This window comes from Ornithorhynchus anatinus, chromosome 19 (assembly GCF_004115215.2).
Source record: "Ornithorhynchus anatinus isolate Pmale09 chromosome 19, mOrnAna1.pri.v4, whole genome shotgun sequence".
Taxonomy (NCBI): domain Eukaryota; kingdom Metazoa; phylum Chordata; class Mammalia; order Monotremata; family Ornithorhynchidae; genus Ornithorhynchus; species Ornithorhynchus anatinus.
This window is the reverse complement of record NC_041746.1, coordinates 28,382,739-28,406,712: the sequence shown is the minus strand read 5'-3', so window position 1 is coordinate 28,406,712 and position 23,974 is coordinate 28,382,739. Positions and strand designations below refer to the sequence as shown.

The 23,974-nt window shown below is 44.5% G+C and overlaps 1 protein-coding gene across 2 annotated transcripts in view; it reads left to right on the top strand.

The window, feature by feature from the left end:
• Nucleotides 1-23,974, top strand: part of BACH2 (BTB domain and CNC homolog 2) — a 182,327-nt gene that overhangs the window by 120,110 nt on the left and 38,243 nt on the right. For both annotated transcript variants that reach the window (XM_029047528.2, XM_029047530.2), the window contains one exon: nt 14,941-15,195. In XM_029047528.2, coding sequence (XP_028903361.1) covers nt 14,953-15,195 — 243 coding nt within the window. In that variant the 5' untranslated portion in view covers nt 14,941-14,952. The remainder of the gene's footprint in view (nt 1-14,940; nt 15,196-23,974) is intronic.

Sequence of the window (23,974 nt, the reverse complement as noted above, 5' to 3'; positions counted from 1 at the left end):
GACACATTCCCTGCCCACAGTGAACTTAGAGTCTAGAGGAGGAGACAGACATTAATATACATAAATAAAATCACGCATAGGTATGTAAGTGCTGTGGGGCCGGGAGGGGGGATGAATAAAGGGAGCAAATCAGGGTGACACACAAGGAAATGGAAGAAAAGGAAAAGAGGGTTTAGTCAGGGAAAGTCTCTTGGAGGAGATGTGCCTTTAATGAGGCTTTGAATGAGGGGAGAGTAATTGTCTGTCAGATATGAGTGAGGAGGGCATTCCAGGCCAGAGGCAGGATGAGGGCAAGAGGTGAGATCAAGGTACAAGAGAAGGTTAGCATTAGAGGAGCAATGTGCCTACCAACTTTATCACATTGCATTCTCCCAAGTACGTAATGCAGTGCTCTGCACACAGGGAATGCCCAATAAATACCATTGTTGATTACCATCTTTTGGACGGGATTCCCCGCTGAGGGCAGTACCCCGGATCCTACCACAAAGGAGAATCCACTGGAATTGTACAATTCCAAGCTTGCCAGCATCCTTCTGATATTCATATGGCTGGGTGCGTAAGCCTCTAGATTGTCTGTGTCATTTCGAAGGGATGGAAGAAGGAGAGGCACTTCCTAAAGGATTCAAGTCTTTCTTTTGAAGGACCCAACATGGCATCAAAACTGGGGGAGAGGAGACGCAATCTCTGTTTCCAGGATTCTCCCTGAGAGCCAGAACTCTTCCTGGAGCCAGCCATTTAGGTCCTGCAGAGAGAGCTCAGAGAATGCTCCTCGTGCCATTGATGTGGGGAGGTGAATGCCTCTGGCATCATAGACAGGAAGCTCATCCCAAGTTGTGTCATGGGCACAGATCTAATGTGTCCCACATCTTTAGAGGGTGATGGTCTCCTGATCCCCCACAAAAACTAGGTTTTGCCTGCACTGGCTGTCTTGCAATCAGTGTTATTTACTGAGTGCTTCTTGTGTGCAGAGCACTGTACTAAGCACTTGGCAGTATACAATACAAGATAATGTTCCCTGCCCACAAAGAGCTTACAGCCTAGAGGGGGAAACAATCCTAAAGGCAATAGAAGTAACCCTTGGAGAATATATTTGTGTCTCAAAGTAGTAGGAACTCTTTCCCCTCACACCCTGTGAAAAGTGCTCCCCCCCATTTTACAGATGAGAAAATTAAGAATGAGAATTCCTCTCTCGGAAGCTCACTGGGGATCATTACTCAAGAATACCTCTCTGCTCAGGGCAAGGTGCCAAGCTACTGATGCATTTTCTCCCTGTTAAAGTGGAGTGTCAAAAATAGCAAACACGTTCTCTTGTCCAGCAATCTAAAGCTGGTGATGGAATCATTCAGTAAAATTGAAGACTTGATATATCAACGACAAAAACAACAAAGACAAAATACCTGAAGCTAGCACACTCTTCTAAGTGCTTGGATTGCATAGTACAGAATAAGAAATAGATCCAAATCTGCCCTCAAGGAATTTTTCTTCTAATTGCTGTCTATTTGGATCGTATTTGATGATTTCCAAGAATATTTACTCAACCGCTGGCTAAATGTTCTTTTTACTAAATGGTATTTGTTAGGTGCTTACTGTGTGTTAAGCACTGTTCTAAGCGCTGGGTAAAATACAAGTTAATCAAGCCAGAAATAGTCCCTGTCCCACTTGGGACTCCCGGTATAAATTCTTAGTTTCTAAGCACACCTTTGGAGTTATCTTTGATTCCACCCTGCTTTGTTGCCAAATCCTCATGCTTCTTTCTTCACCATATCAGTAAGAAACAACCTACCTATATCTACAGTCCTCTGTCTATAAGTCACTTTTCATTGGGAAATCTTAAACTATTTTTGTTACTGTGGTCCCTCCTGAAAGGCTTCCGTGAACTTCCTTTGGGTTCTCCGGAAAATAGAAGTTTTTCTTCCTGAGTTTCAAATCTCTTCTCACATTTCCCCCATCATCTTCTTCATTTTCATCTTCAGATAAAGTGAAGGGAGAGAAGATGGATAATCATTTCTTCCACCCCTGCTCCCCTTCCTTCCTCTACTCAGTTCACGTTCACACAATCCCCAGAAGCCTATTCAGATTCCCCCCAGATTAATTAAGATCTGTTAAGAACTGGGGTATGTAGATTTTCTCCAGGTAGCCAAAATGATGACCTATTTTGTTTAAAAATTAATCAAGGGTATTTATTGCTCTGTATGCAGAGCACTATACTGAGTGCTTGGGAGAATGCAACATGGCTGGTAGACACAGTCCCTGCCCAAAATGAGTTTACAGTCTAAAGGAGGAGCTTGGTGAGAAAATGAAACATGTCTTTCTTGTCTCCTTAATTCTGAGAGCTTGAATTTTGCCCTAGAGATGTTTAATATGTAGTACCCGCTTGTCATATATTTAAAATGAAAACAATAGCAGTAGCTCGGAAGGCTTTGGAAATTTTTTTTTCCTCACATTTTCTCAAGGTTGAGTGTTTCTTCATTGAGTGGGCGAGGTGTGAAGGGAGTGGCTAGAGGAACTATTCCGCCTGTGTCCGGCTGGTCCATCCCCTGAATTGCATTTTTCTTTAAAGCTCAGCATTTAGCATAATGCAGGGCATATTGTAAATGCCTAATAAATACTACGACTAAGTGACTATATTGATTTCAGTGTTTGCTCTTATTTTTTAATCACTTCCATCAATGCTCTCACTCTCTTAAATGTTGCAATTTGTGTCTGCTTGCCTCCTTAATTAGACTGTAAGCGATTTTATTTCCATTTTATAATCCCAAGGGTCATGAACTATGTTCCGCACACAGTGCACACCAAATAAGTGATTATTATTATGGTATTTGTTAAGCACTTACTGTGTGTCAAGTACTATTCCGAGCACTGGGGTAGATACAAATTAATCAGTTTTGACACAGAGAGCATACAGTCCAAATCCAAGTCAAAGGGAGAACAGATATTTAAGCCCCATTTTACAGATGAGGAAATTGGGATCCAGAGAAATTAAGTGACTTGCCTAAAATCACACAACAGGCAATTGGCCAAACTGGGATTAAAACCGAGGTCCTCCGACTCCCAGATCCCTGCTCTTGCCACTAGGCAACAGTGCTCCTTTATGATGATCTGATGATGAAATTGTAGCCGTCAGTGTTGCAAAAGGGGTGCGGTTCCATCACCAGCCTACCCCTCCCATTGCCCGCCCAGTGAAGACCACAACACTGACACCCTCCTCCTCCCCACCGATTCTCTCCAACTGGCTGCCAGCATACGGGTCCCAAATTTAGTGTTTCCACTAAAGTCCCCCCTAGATGGTAAACTCGTTGTGGGCAGGGAATGTTATATTGTCCTCTCCCAAATGCTTAGAACAGTGCTCTGCCCACAGTAAGCCCTCAGTAAATACAGGGAACGTATCTCCCGATTTTGTTGTATTATATGATCCTCTCTGAAGAGTTTTGTTAGTACTGCCCACAGTAAATGCTCATTAAATAGGACTGATTGATTGAATTTGTAGCATGGCTTCACAGGTGGACACAGACCAGGAACTGAGGACACTGAAATGTGTCTGTTTATTGTTCCCAAACGCATAGTCCAGTGCTCCACACAAAGTAAGCACTCAGTAAATACGATTGAAAGAATGAATGACTAGCCTTAAACCAAAAAGCCTTGAATTCTCATTGCTTCCCAGTTGCGCACTGAAAATCAGTCCAGAGGAATTTTCCTTCTCTCTCCCCCTTCTCCACTCATGGGGGCATTGGAATGGTTTGTCAGTCACTTAAATGGTTTATGAAGTGAAAGTCAAGAGGTTTTACAACAGATTTTTCCTGAAATCACTGAAAAGTAGAGGAGATCTTTTCCAGATTTTTGGAACTGAAGGTTTCATCTGGGGCTGTCAACTTAGACTGTAAATTCATTGTGGTCAGAGACTCAGTTTATTGTTAAATTGTATTCTCCCAAGTGCCTAGTACTGCTCTGTGCACAGTAAGTGCTCAAAAAATATGATTGAATGAAGATACGGTGCACAGTTAAGGCAGTGATGATTGGGGATTGGCATCCAGGGATAAAATGTGAGGTAGAGGAGAGGAAGCAATCATGGATCATGAATCTATTTTTCTTCTCAGAGGGTAAAGGAACACAAAGCTCAGAATAGGTGGTGCGTCACAATACATAAACAACCCTAGAAATTTAATTGGGTAAAGGTTGTCCCGCTAACTGGTTTGCTTTTATTATTCCTCTCAATCAGCGTCGGCCTCTTTTTGAAGACCATGCAGAATATGTATGGGTATATATGAGCGGTTATACTTTATGTACATACCCAGATAAACTCGGAGAGTTTTTCTTTTTAATTTGCTTACTCACTGGATCTAGCCTGGGCTATTTAAATATCAGTTGATTGCCACGGATTTGACTTCCAATGTTCTCAGGTTCAGCGTGCTTTGTAGGTAGATAGGAATGATTGTCCATGTCCTCCGATTCGGTCCATTATTGTGTTTTCAATTATCTTGGTGCTCAAAGAAAAAGGAATTAATATAGCGAGGGATGACATAGCAAATTACCACAACTCTCTAACCTTTTAAATTGCTAACACTGTTGTAATCTGTAATTATAGAAATCAGTGCGAGAATTGTGGCACTGCATAATTATCTTTCCTGATTCTTTATTGCTGAATGAATTATTAATCAGAATCAGTCTTGTATAGTATTTGCCGCAACTCAGAAGAATAATGTATAATTAAGTTTCATTATTCCTATTTTTGTGCGGGTGTTTTATGATGTTGTAATTGATAATTAATCGGTTAAAAACTCTCACAGTACTCGGGAGTTTCAGGTGGCTAGGAAACGTTTCTGGGGTCTGAGTTTATTAACTCAAACTAGTTTCGGGAACTATCGAGAGGGGGCCGTGCAGGAAGGGGGTGGGGGAAACTAGAGAGGTCAGTTCAGAGGGTCAGGAGTTCAGTGGAAACCTCCACTTGAGAAGTAGCTTGGCCTAATGGAAAGAGCATGGCCCTGGGAGTCAGAGGACCTGGGTTCTAATCTTGATTCTGCCACATACCGGCTGTGTGACCTTGGGCAAGTCACCTAACCGCCCTGTGCCTCAATTCCTTTTATCTGCAAAATGGGGGTTCAATATCTGTTCTTCCTCCCAGTTAGACTGTGGTCCTGATGTGGGATCTGATTATCTTTTATCTACCCCAGGACTTAGTACAGTGCTTGGCACATAGAAAGTACTTAACAAACACCATAATTATTGTTATTATCATTATTATTATTAGGACGGTCAATAAGGGTTAACCATTAGAGAAGCAGCGTGGCTCAGTGGAAAGAGCACGGGCTTTGGAGTCAGAGGTCATGAGTTTGAATCCCAGCTCTGCCACTTGTCAGCTGTGTGACTATGGGCAAGTCACTTAACTTCTCTGTTCCTCAGTTACCTCATCTGTAAAATGGGGATTAAGACTGTGAGCCCCATGTGGGACATCCTGATTCCCCTGTGTCTACCTCAGTGCTTAGAACAGTGCTCGGCACATAGTAAGCGCTTAACAAATACCAACATTATTATTATTATTATTATTATCCTCAGACTGTTAGCTCCTCAAGGGCAGGATTGTGGCTTCTAATTCGGTTGTAATAATCCCTCTTCCTCCCTATCGCTGTCATATTCTCTTTTTCCATCCCTCTTTCGCACTCTGTCTCCCCCTCTCTCTCTTTCCATTCCTCTGCCATTGCTCAGTGCTCGGAAACTCCTGGTGTGGGAGCAGAAGGGCCCGGTTATCCAACACGATCCTCGCTGGGTTAATAGAGTTCTAATGATCTCACCGGAGAGACCGTGGAGTGGTGTGTAGCAGTGAGCTATTGAAATCCGTGCATTAATCACTGGGTTTTTCAAGTTTCCTTAAAGAAGCCAGAAGAGATACAATTATCTCTTTCGGAATTGTGAGTACAGGCAGATAATTAAGAAGCCTCACCAAGAAGCTTTCACACTGGTCAGTTTCAGGTGAACAGAGCAGTGCTTCTAAGAAATTTCCTCACTTGGGCTATATTAGGTAGGTAAATTTCTCCCAGGACCAAATTGTGCTTTAATTAAGATAGTAATCTTCAAGAACTTTTTTTTTTAAGGAACTAAGAAAAGCCCTGAAAATCCACTTTCCTCTTATCCTTTGAGAACTCTATGTATAGATATGTACATACATATATATATGTATATACGTATGTATTTATATGTATCCATAAGGACAAAGACTTATCTAACCCACTTTTCCGATGCCTGAAATAATACACACATAAGCTATTTAAAAAAGAAAGGATTATGAATTGATCCTCGACTAATATTCTAACTAAATGTCGCTACGTAAGTACGGTGGCCACTCTGGCAGTCCTCATAGATGCTGGACCCACAATCCAACAAAACATCATGTGTTATGCCAGGCATGCTGGGTTGCTGTGACATCGTAGGCACCATTTTACAGAAATTCATCCATCACTACCCAATCCTAGACCGCTTCTCCGGGATGGAGGGGAACGGGGTTTGGGAGGCAGGGAGGAGGAATCCCTGCTCATCTCTGATTTGCTCCAAGATCTTTGTATTCCCCCTCACAGGTCCTTGTAAAACACAGGCGCTGCTTCCAAGACATGGAACTCAGCAGCAGGAACTAAGGAAAACGCTGTTTGCTTAAAATAAAAAGCCAACAGGCCATCTCAACTGTCTAGTATAAAACCAGATGACAGGCCATTCTAGCCTTGAGTCTCTTTGGTATCCAGTGCAGGAAAGAAATACCTAAAGCTGAAACACCTTTCACCCTTCCGGGGTCCATTTGAAAAAACAGTATGGCATTTCATTTGAATTTCTGCCAAAATACTTTAGCCCATCATGCTTCTTTTGAGGTGTTAAATGGCCCATTTAGAATCATTCAAGGTTTTTTTTTTTTGAAGATGAACATCATTTTTCTCCTACTGAATCATCACATCAGTGGCAAATTCTAAATGGGAGAAGAGGAGCTGCCTTCTCCTAAACTGATCAGGGGGAAAAATTCCCAAGGGGTTTTTCCCCGGAGCCTCTGCAAACCCAGGACCGTGCATCCAGTGAAACCATGTGTTGTGTTTTTTACATTGGCTATGCGGGTCCTGGTGCCCTGCAGTTCTGAAAGATGAATTATTGAAGAGGAAACGGTAACTGGAGCACAGTGGGTAGACCACCACAGATTCTTCCCGACCATCCCTGGCTGAGCTGTGGAAGCTCCTGCTTTTCAGCACCTGCGTGATTATGAGCAGATATTAACAAATCCTCCACCTTGTTCCCTTTGGGCTTGGCATTCAAGGCAGGTTGCTAGGGTTTTTTTTGTCTATTTTTTTATGGTACTTGTTAGCCCTTACTATGTGCCAGGCACTATAATAAGTGCTGGGTAGTTACAGGCTAATCATTTTGGACACAGCTCTACATGGGGCTCACAGTCTCAATCTCCACTTGACAGATGATGTAACTGAGCATCAGAGAAGTTAAGTGACTTGCCCAAGGTCACCCAGCATTCATTCATTCAATCGTATTTATTGAGCCCTTACTGCATGCAGAGCACTATACTAAGCACTTGGAAAGTACAGTTGATCAACAAATGGCAGAAAAGTGGCTGGAGCCCAATGCACTAGGCCACACTGCTTCTCAATTGGACTCTGACCTGCAAGGAGTCTGAAACTCTGCTACTCTACCCTGTTGCTCTTGCAGTGTTTATTATGGTCCTTATCTCTTCTATTGTTCCTCCTTTTTGATTGTTTCATCCTTCTTTTTGTTCTGTCAGCAACCCCATTCCCCATCTCCACCCATTCTTAGACTGTGAGCCCTGAGGGTCAGGGGCTGGAATGACTTGTCATTTGTGTGTTTTCCCCCAGCACTTAAGTAGCATGGCGTAATGGATAGAGCACGGGCCTGGCAGTCAGAAGGTCTTGAGTTCCAATACCAGTTCTGCCACCTGTCTGCTGTGTGACCTTGGGCAAGTCACTTCATTGGGCCTCAGTTCCCTCATCTATAAAATGAGGATTGAGACTATGAGCCCCACATGGGACAGGGGCTGTGTCCAACCCGATTTGCTTGTATCCACCCCAGCGCTTAGTACAGTGCCTGGCACATAGTAAGCGCATAACAAATGCCATAATTATTATTATTAGTAGTAATTAATAATTATGGTATTTGTTAAGCACTTACTATGTTCCAGGCACCATACGCAGTAAAGACTCAGTAGACATTATTCCTACCAGTAGTCAGAAGCAATTTCCCTGTCCCACCTGAATCTTTGGCCTGGTTCACTCAGAGTGCTTTAATGCTGCTGCAGTGAATGGTGTAATGACTGATTAGCAGGAAGAAAGGAACGGCCCAAAATTGGAGGGGGAAAGTGATGGTGAGGCTCCTTCTTTTCCCTGTAGTAGCGGGGCGGGGGGGAGTCTTCTGTCACATGAGGGCAGCTGAGTGGCCTCATCCGGACCTAAAGGCGGCTGCTTGTGTTGAGGTGCAAAGTTTTCTCTAAGATTCCACTGAAACTGAAGACAACAAAATCGCCGCTCTGAAAAGCTTTGGAAACGAGAAGCCTGTTAATGAGTTCAGGGTTTTTTTCTTCTTGGTACATTAATGTCTGATATCTGACAATGATGCTTGAATTGGAAGGAAATCGGCGGCTCTTGCCTTTTCTCAGCAGATGTGTGGGGTTTGACTCTGTTCCTCGCTAAAACGGTTCTGGAAATCCCTTCTTGATGGAGAACTGCCTAGGGGTGTGGGAGGGGAGAGAAGGCAGCAGAGTCTTGAACTGTGCACCAGGCACCGATCTGCAGTGCGTTTCTATTAACATGTAAAGTGATCCGTTGAGTCATCTCTCTTTGGTTTGACTCAGAAGCTTCAGAGTGCACTTTGCATGTCATTTCTTCCTAATGATTTCCCCCTGGAGAAGGGGACTGATAGAATTCAGGCAAACTGAAGATTGTTTTAAGTAAAACAGAGCTTCTGTACCTTTGGTATTAGCTCTTAAGAGTTCCCATTAAGCTCTAGGGGGAAGGCAAGTGAATTCTTCTCCCTCTCCCTGACACCCAGGGAGTTTATTAATAATAATAATAATAACTGTGGTATTTGTTAAGCACTTACTATTTGCCAGACATTGTACTAAGCGCCAGGGTGGACAAAAGCAAATGGGGTTGGACACATTCCCTGACTCACATGGGGCTCACAGTCTCAATCCCCATTTTACAGATGAGGTAACTGAGGCACAGAGAAATTAAGTGTCTTGCCCAAGATCACGGCAGAGCCGGGACTAGAACCCAGGTCCTACTGACTCCTATGCCCGTGCTAGTTTATATGGCTCCTGCTTCTTCTCATCCAGCGCTTAGTACAGTGCCTGGCACAAAGTAAGCACTTAACAAATACCATCATCCTTATTATTATTACCCAGTTTTATTCCAGCAGCCCATTTTTCAGCTAGCCAGCCCCCTGTCCGGGACTGTTGTGGCTCTGGATGCCCTTATTTCCGGAATTTTACCTCTCTCCACCTCAGTTCCAGCCGCCAAGTTCCGTGGCTCGGAAGAGGCACCCACTCTCACGGGAATCCGGGTGGTCCTTCCAGAGGAAGTCTGTAGGTCAGAGTGGACGTGGGCAGACTCCCACAAAACGATGCATAAGATGTCATCTAGCTGCGCTCACCTTGGTGACCGGAATCCCCAAGGGCCAGCCGTAGCTGCCCGATCTGTAGGCACCTTGAAACCTATGAGGCAGAACTTGGGCAAGTCACTTCACTTCTCTGTGCCTCAGTTACCTCTTCTGTAAAATGGGGATTAAGACTCTGAGCCCCATGTGGACTTGATCCAACCTGATGACCTTGTATCTACCCCAGTGCTCAGAACAGTGCTTGGCATACAGTAAGCGCTTAACAAATACCATCTTTCTTTACTGAGAAGTGAGGAAGAATGCTTCAGGAGGGAACCTGTTATATCGTACTCTCCCAAGCACTTAGTACAGTGTTCTGCAACACTGTAAGCACTTAATAAATATGATTGAATGAATGAATGAACCCGCAATGCCCAGAGTGGGCTGTAGGCAGTGTACCCACTTCTCAGCCTCCCTCAGTTTCCCCTACACACACACACCAAGCCTCGTCTTACCCTTAAAGTGATGTCAGATCATTAGTGAAATGATAATGGACAGAAGCAGGGGAGGGGGTCTGAAAGACAATAACAAATGAAGAGAGAAACTCAGTGAGCTTGGACTGGTTCTGGAGACAAAACCCCAGTGAGGATTCTGTAAGTTTGTTGAGGGCAGGGAATGTGTCTACCAACTCTGTTATATTGTACTCCCCCAAGTGCTTAGTACAGTGCTCTGCACCTAGTAAGTGCTCAATAAATACGATCGAATGATTGAAATCTCCAGAGAGTTTCTGGAGACAAATCGCTCCTGGGATTTCTGGAAGGGAAGCAAAAAGAAAATGCCCAACCCAGGGAGACCAAGAGAGGCCCTGACTTTTCGTCTGTGTAATGGGGGCTGCTAGCAGGTGCCGGAGAGCAAAGAGGAAACTATGGAAGAAAGGCAGAGTACTCAAAACCACCTTCTTTTGTTTCAATGTGGTGGGCGGGTTAGTTGAGTAAACGTGGGATGTTAAATCCTAAACCAGTGTAGATAGCTTATTACCACAGGTAAAGAGCAATTGTAAGAATGAATCAATTCATGAACTGCCATCAAAGAGAACATGGTAATTGAATTTTTGAGGGATCTGGGTTGAATGTAGAAGACAACTGTATTTATAAAAGGTGAAAAGAACTCTAACCTCCTACACTGCTTATAAGTGCTTCTCCACTACCTTCCTCGGACAAGAGAGAGCGGCGTGCGTGGCCTAGTGGAAAGATTATAGGCTGAAAATACAAAAACCTGGGTTCTAATCCCAACTCTGCCACTCGCCTGCTGCCAGACCTTGGGCATGTCACTTTACTTTTCTCTCTGCCTTCATTTCCTCATGTATAAAATAGAGGTAAAATGCCTGTTCTCCTTCTCCCTTAGGCTTTGAGTCCCATGTTGGACAGGCACTGTGTCCAACCTGTTTAAATAATCATACAGTTGAATGACACATATACAGGAGTGCTTGGGTTGGGTATAAATATGTGCCTAAGTGCTGGAGAATGCCGATGGTTCTAGGAACAAATTAAGGAAGACTTCCTGGAGGAGGTGGGATTTTAAGAAGACACTGAATTTGGGGATCTTTCTGATTTGTGGAGGCTGGGAGCTCCAGGCCAGTGGAACAGCATAAATGCAAGGGCAAAGGAGGACCTGTGGAGTGTGAGGTACAGTTAGAAGGTGAACTTGAGAGGAGCAGAGAGAGCTATTTGGAGAGTAAAGGGTGAAGAGAGCCGCTATGTAAGATGGTTAAGTGTCCATTTGTTAAGAAATTTGGCACTAGTTGTGGTGGAACAATATTTAAGACATTTCTTCCCCAACCCGAAGTAATAAGTCTGTAGATACTCAAATGCCTATTAACTCGATAGCTTCCTTTTCTAAAATGAATCCTTGGGTTCATTTAGTAAATCACTAATAAAACATAATCAGTAAGAACAGGGATTTACTCAGCAAAGGCTAAGTAATTCAGTCTTTTATTCTCTCAAGACTTACATTTAAGGCACTGCACTTTTTAAGGGGGGAAGGTTGGCATTTCAGATGAAATGGCTTATAATTTTATTCCTGTTCATTATCTGGCAGGTTTCTTATTCATCTCAATTCATCAGAAACGTTTTAGACATGACAGGTTGTCTTGAAAAGTTTCCCTTTTTCTTGTTGGTGAATTGCAGCTTTTCAGATTTCCCACAGAATTTTTTGAAAGACTTGATTTCATCCTTTTACTTTCAGAATGCGCTTAAGCATCTTAATTTCTGAGTCAGTGGCAGTGAAGAGGACAAACTTGGTAATGCGCCTCCAGTATGATAAAATGTGTGTGTCAGTACACAAGTAAACAAGTATGACTTTAGCCTCCAAAGAAGACAACACTCTGACCAATTCTAGCCTCTTCAAAAGTGCTTAGTGCAATGCTCCGTACACAGTGAGTGCTCAATAAGTACCCCCTGGAAGTCTTCAGCACCTCTGCCCTTCTCCATTCCCCACCCTGGAGACCAGGGACTGGCCGCAGCTTCCTGGGTGCGCCTTTTGAGCTCTCTTTCTTTGTCGGGAAGGACCTCAGGCTCACTGAGTTTTCTGAACTGTCCCAGTGCCCTTGGAGGCTTCGATTAATACTTGTAGCACAGGGGAAGAAATGCACACCAACCCTTTTTAAATTGCCATATAAAATAGGAGGAAGAGGAGGAGCAGAACTCATTTTTTGGCCCGCTGATGTCAGGAAGACCCAGCCAAATTGGAAGTTCAGAGAAGAGAATCCGAGATAACTGGGGGAAAGGAAAGATTGATTGATTTATGTTGGGAGATTTAAGAAGGGAAGTATGAGCCTGTTCATTTGTGGGTTGGCAGGGCAGGGCAGGGGAATGACAGAGTTGGACTGATATTTTAAAGAAGAGAAGGGCGGAGCAGACAGTAAGTGCTCAATAAATACAATTGATTGATTGACCGAGGGGGAGAGGAATAACATAGATAAATCTCTCCAAATAATTGGTGCTCGAGGGGAAACTGAGAGATTTTAGGTTGGGAGAATATTGTGACTGGTTGTCAAGGAAGGCAAAACCATCCATACACTTCCTTCAATAATTCTACTGCCTCTGAGCTGGGTGGGCAACCAGATCCACTCAGTGATGCTGGCGGCTCAGGGTCGTAACTTTCTCGAAGGTACTGATGTCTTTAAATAGAATAGGGAAATCCTTTGGAGGATGTGCTATAAGGAAAAACACTCCATTTACCCTGACAAGTTTAGATGGGACCTTTTCGAAACTTGTGTTTCTCCAGTGGGTTTTTTTCTTTTCTGTTTTGTCAGATGCTACAAACTGCCTTTCCTTCAGCGTCAGCAGCTGTCTTCGTGTGAGAGAGGTGGGAGGGGAGGACCCAAGGGTTAGTGCAGACAAGATAGGGGAATCAGAGGAAACAATTATGGAAAATATGTGTCTTCTAAGCAACGAATAGTTTGCACTCAGTTTCCTACATACCATTCTAGCGTTTAAGGTGTAAGTTTGTGTGGGTCTCTCTTTTTCTCATTTGTGTCTCTCTTTTTCCTCAGCCAGACTGGCTGATGAGGGTGATATTTAGTCTTGCCAGACAGGATGCCCTTATAATTGTAGTGAAAAGTAATTCCATAAAATAAGAGCATGAGAAATGCCATTGCTGGATCCATCCAGTTAAGTACTTTGTCTCTGACAGAAGGTGACAGGATGCTCGGAAGAGTGCAAGTTGGGTTCCTACCTTGGTGTCCGTTCTAATATTAAAGAGTGAACCATTTAAAGTCCCCCTAGCTTTTCCTACTTCCCTTTGTTGTTGTTAGTGGTGGTAATAGTAGTGTTATTGGTTGCTTTTCTACCTGTAATCTATTTTAAAGACTGCCTCCCCCGTTATATTGTAAGCTTCCTGAGTTCAGTGATACTCTCCCAAGTACTTGGTACAGTAAAACTCAACACAGTAAGTACTCAGTAAATTCTTTTGATCAGTTAATTGATTGAGCACCAGTTGGGAGCTATGCTCTATGCTAAGCCCTTGGGAAATACATAACAAAAGAATTGACATTCCTTTCCCTCAAGGACCTTGATCTCTAGCAGGCTTAACTCACTAATATTCTTCAGCCTTTACAACTTCTTGTGGTAATAGATTCATCCAATTGCCACTCCTGATTGGAGATGTTTCCTTCTCAAAATACTACTTTCTACAAATATGCTAGAAAGATTAATAGTACATTTTGTACTGATGAGCAGGTAAATGCACACAACACTTCCCCCAAAGCAGAGGGTATTTATATAGGATTCATTGTTGTAGGAAAGTGAAATGCCTAGTTTATATTTGTAAAATCTTCATTACAACATTGGTTGTTGACAGTATTTTTTTAAATCCTATTTTACATACTTTTATCAGCTAATGGAGTAACAATCTGCATAGCATTCATTCAAGAATAGCAACACATAATGTGGTATTTGTTTAGTGCGTATTATGTATCAAACACTATACTAAATGCTGGGGTAGAGGCAAGATAATCATTCCCACATGGGGCTCATAATCTAAGTAGGTGGGAGAAAAGGTATTGAATCCCAATTTTGCAGATGAGGGAACTGAGGCACAGAGGAAGTGAAATGACTTACCCAAGGTCATACAGCAAGCAAGTGGCAGAGTCGAGATTAGAACCCAGGGCCTCTAACTCCAAAATCTTTGCTCTTTCCATTAGACCATGCTGCTTTTACCAATAAATTATTCAGGAGACAGGACAGCAGTCTTAGAAGCTGATACATGATTCATTTCTCTTTCTGTGTTCTTTGGTAATATATTGTATATCATTATTGCTTATTTACCCAATTTAAATCCCTGTTGTCTTAGCCATTTTTTAAGCACCTTAGTTATGCTCTCAGCATCAGTGACTCAGATGTGTGTGCGTGAGTGTACGTGTGCTTTAGAGTGAGTTCTCTCTTGTTCGTTGAGTCCGTAATTAGACCTTTAACTAGTAAAATCTTTTTAAAGAGATTAAACTTCCAACAGAGTGATTTTCTTGTTAGAGATGCATTCTTTTCAGTTCTAAAATTCTAGCTGTCTCTTCTAAGGAAGGGCATAAGGGCCCTAGAAGATGGATAGAGAGGGCGAAAGTGTGCAGTAAAAAATGCCTTTCCAGATTTTTTTTTTCCCTGACTCCATTGTTCTGAGAATTAACGTGCTGATCAGCAGTTCCACATTTTGCTGCTTAGATCCTGCAGGACCCGAAAACCATGATGTAATCCTTCTCTGGCAGGCTGTGTAGGCTGTGTGTGTGTGTGTGTGTGTGTGTGTGTGAGTGTGTATGTGTCTAAAACCCAGTTATCTGTAATAACTCTCTTGTTTCTCTTTTAGGGTGTGAACGGAATGTCTGTGGATGAGAAGACTGAATCCCCCATGTATGTGTATGAGTCCACAGTCCACTGCACCAATATCCTCCTGTGCCTCAATGACCAGCGGAAGCAGGATATTCTCTGTGATGTGACTTTGATTGTGGAGGGCAAGGAGTTCCGGGCCCACCGGGCCGTCCTGGCCGCGTGCAGCGAATACTTCTTGCAGGTGCTCGTCGGGCAGACGGAAAATGACTTGGTCGTCAGCCTACCCGAGGAGGTACGGTCCCCGGAGGCTGGCTAATCCGCCGACTCGTTAAACGTCGACCGCGTGGCCCCCCTCCCATCCTTCCCCTCTCCTCACCCTCGCGTCGGACAGACTGGGTGGTGCATTCGAAGTCTCGGTTGGCAAGGTGGGGGTGTGGATTTAAAACAGGTTACCAGCGTCTAGGGTTTAAAGGGTCTGGCTGGTCGTGATCTTTTAGGTTTGGAGGAATGCTACCTAAGGAGGCTCCGAATGCCGTGGTGATTCTGATTCCGGGCCTGTTGCCTTGATCTCTGTCCGCTTCAAATTGGCTTAGCGAATGCCCCTTGAGAGGAATAGAACAAACACAGTCACAAGATCTTCCCGGCTGGGAAAAAAAAACCAAAAAAGCGGTGGGGCGTTTGTTTCAGTGACTTAGAGCTCACGCTTCATATTGGGTGTACCCTCCTTTCTGTCCTTGAAAGACTCTCCAAACAGGTTGCTTCATTATCGTGGCTTCCATCATTTGGCATCAGTTTGGCATCATTCGGACCTGAAGAGCCTTCCAGTGTTTGTTCTAGGGATGAAACAGAATTGAGTTTAGATGGTCTTTTCCCTCCCAGGGGGCTCCAGCTGAGGGCTGATGCCCTAGGCAGCGTGACTCAGGTCGAGCTCATTTGCACAGGGGAAAGAAAATGGAAAATAAGCAGGCCTAAGGAAGAAAAGGCAGGGAGGGGGAATGGGTCATAGCGAGGACAGATGTTTATTTAAAATGACTCTGTGGAGATTTTACAAACTCACCCTGGAGAGTGACTTCATCTGGGTTTTCTATTTGCTTCCTCAAGACCCCTAAGAAATACCTTCCCCTCTATAGGGTGTGAGATTCTTGGGCAATAACGAGTAACTAATCAAGAGAAGCAGTGTGGCTTTGAGAAGCAGGATGGTCTAGTGGAAAGAGAGTGGGCCCGGAAGTCAGAGGTCTTGGGTTCTAATCCTGGCTCTGCCAGGTCTGCTACGTGACCTTGGGCAAGTCACTTAACTTCTCTGTTCCTCAATTACTTCATCTGTAAAGTGGAGATCAAAATTGTGAGCCCCATGAAGGACAAGGACTGTGTCCAACCTGATTACCTAGTATCTATCCAGTGCTTAGCACATGGTAAGCACTTAACAGCACTTAGTATTAGTGGAGAGAAGCAGCATGGTCCAGTGGATAGAGCATGGGGCTGGGAGTCAGAAGAACCTGGGTTCTAATTCCAGCTCTGCCACTTGTCTGCTGTGTGATCTTGGGCAAGTCACTTAAATTCTCTTTGCCTCAGTTACCTCATCTGTAAATTGGGGATTAAGACTGTGAGTCGCAAGTGGGACATTGTCTGTATCCAGCCTGATTAGCCTGTATCTACCCCAGTTCTTAGTACAGTGTCTGACACACAGTACATGCCTAACAAATTCCATTAAAAAAAAAAGTCGGCTTCCAAGCACTACTTCCCCTGAGTTTACCAAATGGAGCTGGCTGGAGCTCTGAGTGGAATGAACACTTTTTATTCAATCGTATTTATTGAGCACTGACTGTATGCAGAGCACTGTACTCAGTGTTTGGAAAGTACACAGTAATAAAGAGAGACAATCCCTGCCCACAACTGGCGTACAGTCTCGAAGGGGGGAGAAGGACATCAAAAGAAGTAAACAGGCATCAGTATAAATAGAATTATAGATCACGGGGGTCTCCAAATGCTATCACTGTCAATCCTCTGAGACCCCTAGAGACTGTAAGTTCATTGTGGACAGGGAACGTATCTACCAATTCTGTTTCTCCCAAGCACTCAGTATAGAGCTCTGCATGCAGTAGGTGCTCAAAAAACACCAGCGATTGATTGACCACTAAGAGCTGGGCAGAGTTTCCTTTCCACAGTGGAATCAGCTTGTTGACAAAGAGCAGGAGAAGTTATGGGATCCTCGGTTCATACTTCAGAGTTTTAGTCAGGATAAGGCCGAGGAATCAGAGGACCTGGGTCCTAATCCCACCTCTGCCACTTGTCTGATGTGTGACGTTAGACAAGTCACTTACCTTCTCTATGCCTCAGCTACGTCATTTTTTCGGTATGGTATTTGTTAAGCACTTACTATGTTCCAGGCACTGTACTATGTGCAGGGATAGTTACAAGTGAATCAGGTTGGACACGGTCCCAGTAGGCGGATCCTCCTTCAATTCTGGCGGATACAGATCAGGTCAGTCTGTAATGCAGCTGGCAATTGCGGGTGCAGAGCTACCACGGTGGCCTTCTGTGCAAGACCTCACAGGAGGCTGCTTGCAAGACTGGGTTTCTCCTCCGTGTAGCTTGGGTTTCCCGGAAGATGGAGGTCCGGATTCCTGGATGTGATGCTGATCCGGAGTCCTGTGGAAACCCATGATGCAATTGTCCCACTTGTTTTGGGAGGGGCTATATTCAGTTGAAAACACAGTGGCAGAGAAGCCAAACAAAATAAGCAGTTTGTTGCCAGCATCTCCCCCACCCCATGGGGTGGAAGGCCTCTCTGCAGGGAAAATAGGCTCGTCTGCTATCTGTCATAGGAAAGGGGAAGAAAAAAATAAAAGGACCTCTGATGAGAAATCTGCAAATCCAGTCCATTCACTCTCCACTCTGCCATCATGCCTCCCGTTGAGATGTTTAGGCCGTTGAGAGACAGGGTCTAATTATCTTGCACGTACCCCAGCGCTTCGTACAGTGCTTGACACATAGTAAGTGCTTAACAAATGCCCACCATTTTATGAGCGTTTCAGCCCCCGAGTTGTTAGGAGATTTAATCTCTCTGAGTCCCAGTTTCCATCTGCAGATATGGTGAGTAGCAGTACAAGTTAGACATAACTTGCAGGAATGCTCTGAAGATTAATGAGATGTGGTCTATAAAGCACTCTCGGTAAGAGTCCTTAGAAGAAGGAGACTATGTAAACAATGTGTGTTATGACTATAAAAGGAAAACCCAGCTTTCCCCAGGATAATGGCTCTTAACTGAGAACCTCCATTAAAACCCAAGGTGCAATCTTCAGGGCATCCGTGAGACTTGGCTGGTGATGAAGAAACAAATAACGAGAACCCAGGTAACCGCATAGCCCGGTGTAAGAGGGTTCCAGGATCTACACTGGAACGGATCAGTTTTTCATTCCTTAAAGGGATGGCATTCCCTTTTTTTTTTTTAAATCTTCCAAAACTTGACTTTCAAGATTGCGAATATGTTCACTGAAGTCTTGAGCTGGAACTGAGGCATATCAGCCTGGTTCACAAAGCCGGGAGGAATCAGGTCTCGGTTAGGACAGATTTCAGTGTTGAGGTGTGGAGGCAGTGGGGAGGAACAACTCCGTGTGAAAAATAGGAATGCAAAAGGCAGTTTCAAAGCAGACTTTCATCCGCTGGGTCAGAGCCCTTCTGTGTTTTGATACAGGGCAAGCCTATTTAAAGAGACGGGGTGGCTGAGTGGAGAGTTTTTCCTCGGCTCAGCAGTTGGGAATGAACCGGTGATGCTTGTACAAATTCACCTGATTTGAGAAAAGGGTGACCTGAATTCAAAGCCAGAGTATACATGTACCCTGCTCATGATTTTGAAAGCAGCATGCTGTAGGTAGAAAGAGCTCGGGTCTGGGAGTCAGAGGGCCTGGGTTCTAATGCTGGCTCTGCCACTTTCCAGCTGTGTGACCCTGTGCAAGGCACTTAACTTCTTTGTGCCTCAGCTTCCCCATCTGCAAAATGGGAATCAAATGCCTTTTCTATTAAGACAGTGTGCCTCGTGGGATAGGGACTGTGTCTGACCTAGTTGTCTTGTATCTCCCCTGGTGCTTAGTAGAGTGCTTGGCAAATACTGCGATTATTATTATTACTATTATGGATAAGATTTCAACCCCAAATTCCTTGAAATCACTGGGAGTTCAACCCACAGAATAGGGTTTTCGATAGGGAATCTTTGACACGATACTGGGGGTGATAATACAAGGTAAGTCTAGCTTGCAAGAATGCTATTGCGGCTAGAATGTTAGTTCCTGGAGGGCAGGGATCGTGTGTACTAATTCTGCTGTACAAGTGCCTTGTGCAGTGCTGTTCGTACAGGAGGTACTCGATAAATAATTTTAATTATTGTTTGTTCTGTGATATTTATTAAGTACTTACCTTGGGTCAGGTACTGTACTAGCACTGGGGTAAGTAGAAGCTAGTCAGGTTGGACTCATACGGGGTTTACAATCTTTCTCCCCGTTTTACAGGTGAGGTAGCTGAGGCACAGAGAAGTTAAGCGACTTGCCCAAGGTCCCACAGCAGACAAGTGGCAGAACCAGGATTATAACCTGGATTCTCTTACTCCAAGGCCTGTGTTCTTTCCACGAGGCCACGCTGCTTCCCCTAAAGGGGGAATGAATCTATTTTGTAAAGAATTCATGTTGAAGTCACTTGATGTGTTTTTAGCAAGTTTTAAAGATTTGGTGAAGGAGAAGAAGCCTCATATCACACCTTCCCTCTTTTCCAGGTTCTTGTCCATCTTTTTCAGTACGGGGGTTGGTCTTTGCTGAGCAATTTCTGTTCAGATTTACATATCTTTCCATGATTTCCAGAAAACCCATGTTCCAAGCTGGGATGTTGGCCATTCTATCAGCCAGCATCCTGACCAATTTTGTTTGCTTTTCTCCTTCAAATTGGGCCTTTAAAAAGGCAGTTATACATTTAATTCACAATAAGAAGGTAAATAGCATTCAGGAGTTTTATACATATATATATATGTACATATAATGGTTTTCAGTTCTCTAACGCAGATGATAAAAAAAGGTGTGATAGAGAGATTTTGGTGGCTGGCAGCCAAGGAGATTGTAGGCCATGCCAATATTAGCTGGCAGCAAGCCATTATCCAATTAACATTGCTTCATCGTTGCAAGTAATAGCTCTTGAGTAGATGATTGAGTCATTCATGGTGTAGTGGTACTTTACTTGAGAAAGAGCCAATCTCTTCTTAGAATATGTTTCTTATTCACTGTTATTACCTGCCCTACTTTGTCAATAAAAGTATAAAACCATTTAGTCCATAACCAGGGGCTGAAAGCTCAGCGGAAGAGTAACATCAATTATGTATCTCATTTCTCTTTGCTTCCTGAAAGGTGAGATTTTAATTAAACGGCGAAGGCTTTTTTTTTTTTTTTTACGTGAGTGTGTGTGAGAAGAAAATACCATTTCCAAACTGAAAAATCGGGCTTCGTCGGGGGGTTTTTCTCTTGGGGTTTTCGTGATTGGCATGAACCCTAAGAGGTGTGGGAAGTTCCCTAGTCCCCCTGGTGATTTAGCATTCCACTCTGAGATTTGGACAGCCCCTACCCAAGCAGCTCAGGAGGATTCGGCTTCATTTGGGAAATAGGTGGGACTCGTCCTCATCAGTTGTGTGAGGTCCTCTAAACTGTAAGCTCCTTGTGGACCAGGATCGGGTCTACCAGGTCTGTTGTATTCAGGCTTTCCCAAAGACTTGATACAGTGCTCTACACCCAGCAAGCAAAAGCACTTCTCCTCCAAGTGATCTTCCCTAAGCCCTTATGTCCTCTTCTCCCATTCCCTTTTGTGTTGCCCTATCCACTTGAATTTGGACCCTTTATTCACCCCGTCCTCAGCCCCACAGCACTTATGTTCATATCTATAATTTATTTATATTAATGTCGGTCTCCCCCTCTAGAACGTAAGCTCCCTATGGGTAGGAAATGTGTCTACCAACTCTGTTACTTTGTAAGCCTCCCAAACACTAAGTACAGTGCTCTGCACAGAATAAGCACTCAAAACGTATGATTGACTGATCAACTGATTGTGGAAAGAGCATGGGACTGGGAGCCAGGAAAGCCAAAATCTAATCCCAGCTCAACTTCGGGCCTGCTCTGTGACCTCGGGCAAGTCACTTAACCTCTTTGGACCCCAATGTCCTCATCTATAAAATGGGGATAAGATCCCGGCTCTTTCAATCAATTGTATTTATTGAGCGCTTACTGTGTGCAGAGCACTGTACTACGCGCTTGGGAGAGTACAACGATAAACGGACACATGTAGGGAAGGGATTGTGTCTTGTGTCTTCCCAAGATGTTAGCACAAAGCATTTGGTAGTATGCCCAACTAACTAAAGAGCCTCGAGAGGTCATGATATCCCCAAAGCCAAAGCCAGGGAATTGGGTCTGACCGTTATTGTGCACTAGGTTCAGGTGTGGGAACAGCAAAATCATTATCCCGACCTCTCTCTCTCTCTCTCTGTTTTTTTTTTTTAAATGGTATTTGTTAGGTGCTTACTCTGTGCCAGGCACTGGCCTAGGCACTGGGGTAGATACAAGCTAAGTAAATTGGACACAGTCCATGACTCACATGGGGCTCACAATCGATCCCCATTTTACCGATGAGGTAACTGAGGCACAGAGAAATTAAGTGACTTGCCCAAGGACACACAGCTGATAAATGTGGAACCACTGTGGTTCCATTTGGACCTTGCCCAGATGTGTACAGATACCATTCCAGCTGGGCTTCCTGGAAAGAATTTTGGGAAGGCAGAGAACATCCTGGGGTTGAGGAAACTGGTGGTCATTGGAAGCGATCCTTGTGGATCTGATGGTGTGGAGTCCTGTCTTTTGTCTACTGGTACAGAGACCAGTGCTCTGCCCGCTGGTGTGGAGACCAGTGCTCTCTTGGCGGCCAGAGCCGTCCTTGCTCCGGTGGAGGCCATCCTCCCCGACCTCTCAGCCTCCCCCCGTCCCCGGTCCCGTGGACCCTCTGACAGTGGCCGTCCCCCTCGGAGTTGGGGAGTCCTGACAGGGCGATCCCCCTGGACTGTGAGCTCCTTGTAGTCAGGATCACATCTACCAACCCGGTTCTGTTTTACTCTCCCAAGCACTTAGTTCAGTGCTCGTCACACAATAAATGCTCAATAAATACCACTTACTGATTAATTCTGCTTAGCCCAAGAAAAAAGATTACTTTAAAGCTTAGCTGCAGTCCATCCTGAAGAAACACACACGCATCTCCTACATACGTACCATCACATACACACACACACCATCACACATACGTACCTTCACATACACACATACCATCCTATATACCCACATACCATCCCGTATACCCACATACCTTCACATATACGTGCATACCATCACATATGCACACATACCATCACAAATGCGCACATACCATCACATACACCATCATGCACACACCATCATACCTACATGTCATTACACACCAGCAGAGACACATGCATTCACCTACACACACACACACACAGTCAGAGAGTAATTCCACCTTTTTCCTTTCCCAACTCCTTAAAGAGTAAGTTCCCTGTGCTCTCTCACATTTCCTGTCAAAAAGATGACAGGCTGACATACATGTGAAGGAGATTTCAAAAGGTTCTGCTGAAAAAGAAAATGAATTTCCATGTGCAGATACCCCTGCAATATTCCGGTGCGGGGGAATCAATCAATCCATCAAATTGTATATATTGAGTGCTTTCTTTGTGCAGAGCATTTGGGAGAGTGCAGTGAAACAGAGTTGGTAGACATATTCCCTGCCCACAATGGGCTTGCAGTCTAGAAGGGGAGACATCAATATAAATGAATTAATTTTGGAAAACCCTGGTGTTTTCAACCAATCGGCTGAGGGAGCTATTAGCTTCTCCGTGGTTAAATAGTCCATCAGATTCTTTTCTCCCTGTCTTCTCTAGACTGTGAACTCACCGTGAGCAGAGAATGTGTCTGTTTAGTGTTGCGTCGTACTCTGCCGAACACTTTGTGCAGTGCTCTGCGCACAGTTAATGCTCACAAATACTACGGACTGATTGTCTTCTTGGAAAGCTCAAGGAATATGCTTCATCTCAGCCAAACACCAGACGGTCTGTGTTTAATGGTCTGGAGGGTGGGAACAGTAGGAATTGTTGGGTTTCCAGAGAATTTTCCTACTGAAGAGGAAGCAGATGTGGTCTGCATAAGCAAGGGTGATGTTGGATGAGATGGTTGTGTTTTTCTTTTCCTGTCTGGCCCCTCTCTTGCTGCCAAGATGGGACTTGTTACGCTCGGCAAAAACTCTGATCCACCCCGTCTTCCCTTAGGCCTCCACACTCAGCCCACCCCCCAGCACCTCCAAGGACTCTCACGAGAACCCGGGCGTCACGCCCCTCCATAAGCTAGCGTGGGCAGGAAATGTGTCCCCCGCCGTAAGCTCGCGTGGGCAGGAAATGTGTCTGTTTATTGTTCTACAGTAACGATAGTAATAATAATAATGGTGTTTGTTAAGCGCTTACTGTGTGCCAAGCACTGTTCTAAGCTCTGGGGGAGATTCAAGGTAATCAGGTCATCCCACGTGGGGTTCACAGTCTTAATCCCCCCTTTTACAGATGAGGTAACTGAGGCACAAAGAAGTCAAGTGACTTGCCCAAAGTCCCACAGCTGACGAGGCGGAGGCGGGATTAGAACCCAAGACCTCTGCCTCCCAAGCCCTTGCTCTTTCCGCTAAGCCACGCTGCTTCTCAAGCACTCTCCCAAGCACTTAGTACAGTGCTCTGCACACAGTAAGGGCTCAGTAAATCCAATTGACTGAAGGAATTTCTGCCACCCGCAGGAGAGGAAGGCAGCCAATTCGGCCGGGCGGTGGGATGGTCCCCGGAGGGAGGATCGTTGGGAGGGAGTGCAAGCTGCAGCTTGGAAGAATGAGTCACCTCCCTTCACCCCGTGGCTGAGGCAGGGACACTGTATTCTGGGTACAAGCCATTCCTCAACAGCACACCCTGGCAGCCGGCTGCCTTTGGGTCACGTGCCCCCAGGCTCTCC